This window comes from Brienomyrus brachyistius, chromosome 9 (assembly GCF_023856365.1).
Source record: "Brienomyrus brachyistius isolate T26 chromosome 9, BBRACH_0.4, whole genome shotgun sequence".
NCBI classification, from domain to species: Eukaryota; Metazoa; Chordata; class Actinopteri; order Osteoglossiformes; family Mormyridae; genus Brienomyrus; species Brienomyrus brachyistius.
This window is the reverse complement of record NC_064541.1, coordinates 25,942,060-25,948,291: the sequence shown is the minus strand read 5'-3', so window position 1 is coordinate 25,948,291 and position 6,232 is coordinate 25,942,060. Positions and strand designations below refer to the sequence as shown.

The following is a 6,232-nucleotide window of genomic DNA, read 5'->3' as shown; positions in this document are numbered from 1 at the left end:
TTTGTGGATGCAGTGATGAACTGTGCTCACAGACAATGGTTTTCTGAAGTATTTCTGAGCACGTGTGGTGATTATCACTATGGAATCGTGTTCGTTTTCAATGCAGTGCCACCCGAGGACCCAAACATCATGGCAATCCAGAATTGTTTTTTGGCCTTGTCTTTTGCATTCAAAGATTTCTCCAGATTGCCTTCAATGCCAGGAGGACAGCCTTACCACCAGCCTGGAGAAGATCACCCCGGATACCACAGATCCCTGTGGCCTCCTCTGCCCCCAGCTGATTCACCACCTGTGCAATCTCAGTGAGACTGGGTGGTTCACAGTTGATTGGAGGATCAGCCTCGAGAACCGTGGAGCCAGAGATGTCCAGCATCCTAGATGGAGGGTCAGCTTTAAACAGCTGCTCAAAGTAGTGAGTCACAACTGCGGTGTCATCGGTAAGGATGTTTCATCACCCTGACTACAAGTCTCCGACGAACAGATTCAGATGTATCTGTCGGCAAAGGCGACAGTGGCAAGGAAAAACTCCCAAGAAGGAAGAAACCTTGGGAGGGACCAGACTCTTATTTGACTCTCCCTGCCGGCCCCTGGAGGATGGGCTCCCCCTTTGAGTCTGGTCCCTCCCAAGGTTTCTTCCTTCTTGGGAGTTTTTCCTTGCCACTGTCGCCTTTGGCTTGCTCACTGGGGGCTTTGGGTGCGGATGCTGTAAAGCGCTTTGAGACAATGTAATGTTGTGATAATGCGCTATATAAATATAAATTTGTTGTTGTACATAATGCTTCGATTCCTATGTAAGCAGGATGTGGGTCACTAGACGCCAGATGATGTGTCACCTGCTCACGGAATCATCTAGCAAATGCCTCCTCATCTGCCCTCATGTGATCGATCTTCTTCACCGCATCACCAGTATTGGAGTACCAAGTTCAACGACATGACTCAGAACATTGGAACTCAGATCCAGCGACCCACAGCCCCGGACCTTTCGCAAAGTCAAGCAACATGGAGCTACACTCACCCGGGCCTCCAGACCCATGGAAACAGTCCTCATAGTCTGCCCTGTCAGTACCTGTGGTCGCATTGAAGTCACCCATGACCAAAGGAGTGTCACCTCGTGTAAGTAAAATGTCTCCCTCAACAAGACATCACTCACTGTGGTCAGAGCATACACTGGGACAACACACAGGATGCCCGAGTGCCTTAGCCTCAGTCTCATAATACACTCATTGAAAGGAGTGACATCAGACAGCATTGGGAGGAGCCAATCCACTACAGCAGCAGCTACTCCCTTAGTATGGCAGCCATCAGAGCGACCAGATGAAAAGTAGGTATACCCACCTACAGAGATCTGGCCACTCCCTAGTCTGCGCACCTCCCAGTGCCAGCACCGGCACGCTTAGGAAGCTCCCCTGAGAGCAGAGAAAGATGGGCATCTTGCCAGAGAGACAAGAGGTTCCACACGCCTACCCGGATGGGCCGCCTCGAACTGGGACCCAAGGGACGCCCCAGCTCTCCGACGGTTCTGATTATCGAGGAACATTATTCCTAAATTGTTGCACTATTTGCCCATGCAGTCTTTCACAGAGTGAACCTCCCCATCTTGCAGAGACAATGCCTCTCTGGGAGGCTTGTTTAATAATAAAAACAACTGATTCCGATGGGGATCGTTGTTACTCCCCCGGCTTAATCACTGTATATGTGAGAGCAAACTGGCTGTGAAGGGCCACCACCTATAGCGGCACCCAGGGAGCTGGGGGGGTTAAGGGCCGTGCTCAGAGATATTCTAATCACAGGCACAGAGGCTCAACCCACTGAGACACATGCTGCCCTACAACCGTCTTACTGACCCGTTGCCTATTAACCTAATCAGGAGTGAAATGTTTTGCTTTAGCATTACACAATTTTTCTAAGTCTTTTGTTGCCCATCTCAGCTTCTTTGAAATATGTTGCTGGCATGAAATTCAAACAGAACATATATTTGTCATAAAACAATGAAATTGTTCAGTTTCAACATTTAATGTCTCTGTTCTGTTTTGAACTAAATACGGGTATATGATTAGCAAATCATTGCATTCTGCCTTTACATATTGTACAGCGTACCAACATTTTTGAAAATGTAGTTGTATAGGAAAATACTACTTGAATTTACTTACCTCTTTACTTATACCGTATTACCTTATTTACAAGCGCCAGTACTTTTTGCAGGTTATCGTTAAACTAGTGCAACCCAATAGGACTTTAAATACCCAAACTTATCTTCCACAACTACTTAAGATTCACTGTGGTTTCTAACCAATGAGAACAGGACATTACCGTACACTGTTAGACTGAAAACAAACACCATTTTGATTCCACTGAGGATTAAATAACTTAAATAACCCAGATTAACAACAATCTTTATTTACAAAAGAAATATTTTAAAAAAACCAAATATATACTTAAACTTCAGGTGTTCAAAACCATAAAAATTACTTGAAAATGAAATTACCCAGTAACTTGTGGAGCCATTCAGTGATTCCTGAAGATTCAAAGGAACCCATTTTTTTTCCAACTCAGAATATCCTATACAATGGGAAAAATATATGAACTGCTGCAAACATATTGCACTATATAAACCAACAGTTATTTCTGCATACAGGTTTACAAAAAGAGAAGTAAATTTTTATTTTATTCTTAAAAAAAAAAAAACAAAAAAAAAAACCTTTCTTCTTATATCACAGCCGCATATGAAACCGATAAACGATGGTGAGGACCCCGTGATCTCGGTGGGGGTGGGTGATGAGAGAACTCCTGGGTTAGCGGCCATTTCTGCATTCACGGTAACTTATGCGGGTGGCTCTTCAAAGAGCCCGTAATCAAGAGTTTGGTTCGGAAAAATATTTTATTACCATCTGTGCGGATGCTCATCTACTGGTTTAAAGGGTTTAACGTTCAAGCGAACGGGACAATAACTGTCACTGTACACCAGTCAGCCATCAATAAGCAAACTACCGTACTTACATACAACGACCTGAGTAGTTAAAAAGGACAAAAAAAACTGTACTGTAAGGGACATCAGTTCTTCCCCCTAACAGAGTCCTCGCGATGCCCCATGCCTAACCAGATTCTGGATCAATTTTCCGCAATGGCCTTGAGAAGACCCAACTTCAGGCAGTCCCATGTCTCCCCGCAATCGCCGCCATCTCACTCGTCCAGACCCTCGTCCAGACCCTCGTCCTCCTCGTCTCGCTTCTCGTCCACCTCGGTCGTGTCAGAGAACTCGTGCAGCAGGACGTACTCGCGGCTGCTGAAGCCGAACTTCAGCACGTCCTTCTCCTTCAGCTCGTAGTACCGTTGCGCCTCGATACGCTGGTTATTCAGGTACGTGCCGTTGCCAGATCCCAGGTCGATAATGTACGGCTTCACCTTCCTTCCTGTGGTCCCATCTGCTCGCGTGAACTCCACCAACCTAGCCACAAAACATTCACTCGACTGGTCAGGGCTGACTGAATCCCCACATCCTGTTCATACGTGAATAAATAACCTGACTGGTTTTGATTAGTTTTTTCCCCCCCCATCTACCTTTATCCTTCACTGAATTATACAAGCGAGCATCCAGTCACACTTCAGCAACTTTCCCCATCGCTCACCTGTACTGAAACACGGCATGCTGTTTGGAGCAAGAGGGATGGTCAATGGGGATGTCTGCGATCTTCCTCTGCCGCCCCAGCAGGTACGCGCTCTGTCGGTGGATGTACATGACGGGCAGCGGCTCGTCGTTCTTGAAGGGGTACAGCCGCCACCTCCGCTTGGGTATGCGCGCCTCGGGGGGTTCATTGTATTTAATCACCACCCCCCTAAAGGTGTTGGTATCTTCCACGAGGGCACCAGAGAGCTCAAAGTTGGGTTTCTCTTTGTCTGGCACCGGGGTCCCGCTGTCCGCCTGTGAGCCAAAGGTGGGACTTTCAGGAGCGGACTGGCCTCCAGCCTCCATGCACTGTCGGTGCTCCCTCCTCCGCTCATCGTGCCGCTCCCGCTCAGCCTGCTGCTCCTGGAAAACCTTCGCGTCTCTGTTCCTCTGCCGTTCTGTTCCCTCTCTCCCTCCTCGCTCCCTGTGTCGTGACCGCTCAGCCTCCCGTCCCCCCCGTCGCTCGTCCTCCCCATCCCTGCGGTTGTGCCGCCTCCGGTCCTTTTCGCCGCAGTGATTGTCCCGTTCCTACAGGGAACGTGGGAAAACGGACTATTACATCAAAAGGCGCAAAGAAAACTGCTCCTTCTTAACAGTGCTACCTACCTTAATTCATACAAAACAAATACAATGTTGGAAAAATGAGTCAAGTGGGAACATCTTGTCACACCAACCATATTCAGCACAATGCATACGGTGACAAAAAATAAGTGTTCCCCATGACCTACATATGTGCCCAGACAGGATAAGAGCAGAGAGGAAGGAAAAAAGAAAAAAAAAAAACAACAAAAAGTAAATATAAGCAATGATGGAATATTTGCAACAAGCAATGACTGAAGTGGCAGAGAACAAGAGTGGCATGTATAAGTAAATAAATATCACAGATAAATAATACTGGTAACAGTGGCAGAAAGGATGCAAATGGGGGTAGTGTTATAGTGTGTTCCTTTTGAGAGTCAGAAATTTCAACTGGAACACCCCCCTGAAGTCGATACTCTGACTCAGAAAGTCAGAAGATCCTCTGCAACCCCAACCTAAGAATTCAACATGGTTGCTCCCTTCATCATAAGTGAAAACTGTGGTTATTTACTGTTTATTAGCACCAATGTCTTATTTATAACTCATTAAATCAGTCGTGCACACAGCGTATCTGTGAACATGGTGCTGTAGTGTTTGTATGTGTAAAATGCCATGTAATTGGTATTGCTAAATGGCTTTCTGACTTGTGATGTCGTTCCCAGTCCCAACTTCCAATCGCTGAGGTAAGTAGAACGCAGCATTAGTGTAGATTTCAAATCTGCGGGGAGGGGGCAGCAAAGAGTTCAATGTCTGGATGACCGCGGGGAGAAGCTCTACAGAGCTTGAATGGACACAACTATAAGAAACGTTATACGCATCTGTAGCCGCAGCAGCTCCTCTGATAACAGGTTATTAGCCATCGGACAACAAACTGCAGCTTGTGATACAATCTTTCAGTTCCTCGAATTACCCGTTTTATTTTAACATCACTGCCGCGTGGGGGGCTTCGGCTCCGTTTACGCCGCGGGGAACGGCTCTCCCTTCGGCCTGACGACCTGTCCCCCCTCCTGGCTGGTGATCTATTCCAACAAACAGCAAAAAAAAAAAAAAACATGCAAGTGAATCCCTGACAATTAAAATTACTACTAAAAAGTACTATTAAAAGTAGACGTTTTTTTTTTAAAAAAAAAATCTCAGTCTTATTTAAATAAGACAGCAACAGGTGGTGAAGTGGCTAATGGCATAATAGTCTGAAGGGTACTGGTGCGTTTATTTTAAAGCACAAACAGGACAATGGTTTAAAGCGTCAGCAAAGCAACAACATACCTGAATGACTGAAAAAAAATTATTGTCCATGACAGTTCCAGGAATATAAATAAGTTCACTTTCTCCAATTGACATTAAGAATACGTATTCCTACTAAACATAGGTTATAAAAATCACCTGTAACGAAGCCTTGTTGTGTGAAGACCGCCAACTAGCTACTTATAAGTACAGGGAAAAAAGGAGGACACTACTAGTCTATATCACATTTTATAAAACTACTATTGACTTGAAGTTATTTAACACCCACTTGCTGGCTCGTCTCCTCTGCGGCACCGGACTTGCGCTGCCTCTGTTAGATCCCGAACTCGAGCGGCGGGATCTCTGCGGCCTAGCCGGACTCAGCTTCTCCTGTTTGATTCTAATCTTCGTTTCCCGAGGCGAATCATGGCGTCTGTGTCGTCTCTCCCTGTCCATCTCCTTCACGTGTCTAAATGCTTGGTAAAGTTTTCAATATAAGGTTCATAACATGAACATTATATATGCAAATATTAACGACAACGAAGTTTTTCAACAAGGCTCGCGCTTTACGCGAGCTGAAAGACTTCAGCCCGCGGGTTCCGTTTCCGGTTCCGTTACAAAATTCTTCCGATCATGTTCTTAAAACAAGCCCCTTTAGTTCTGCTTATACACCGCACTACTAATCATGTATCCAAAACAGTTCTTGCGATTCTGATTAGATTTTTTGTGGATTTCATTTCAATAACTTAAAATATTTAATTAGTA

General features: G+C 45.6%; 1 protein-coding gene across 1 annotated transcript; it reads right to left on the bottom strand.

Moving 5' to 3' along the window:
* Positions 1–2,376: 2,376 nt before the first annotated feature.
* On the bottom strand, positions 2,377–6,093 carry snip1 (Smad nuclear interacting protein). The gene is made up of 4 exons (XM_049025475.1): positions 5,757–6,093; positions 5,154–5,262; positions 3,627–4,192; positions 2,377–3,445 (listed from the first exon to the last, which is right to left on the bottom strand). The coding sequence occupies exons 1-4, from the start codon at positions 5,921–5,923 to the stop codon at positions 3,181–3,183; spliced, it is 1,107 nt and encodes a 368-aa protein (XP_048881432.1). The 5' UTR covers positions 5,924–6,093; the 3' UTR covers positions 2,377–3,180.
* Between the last annotated feature and the right edge of the window lie 139 nt (positions 6,094–6,232).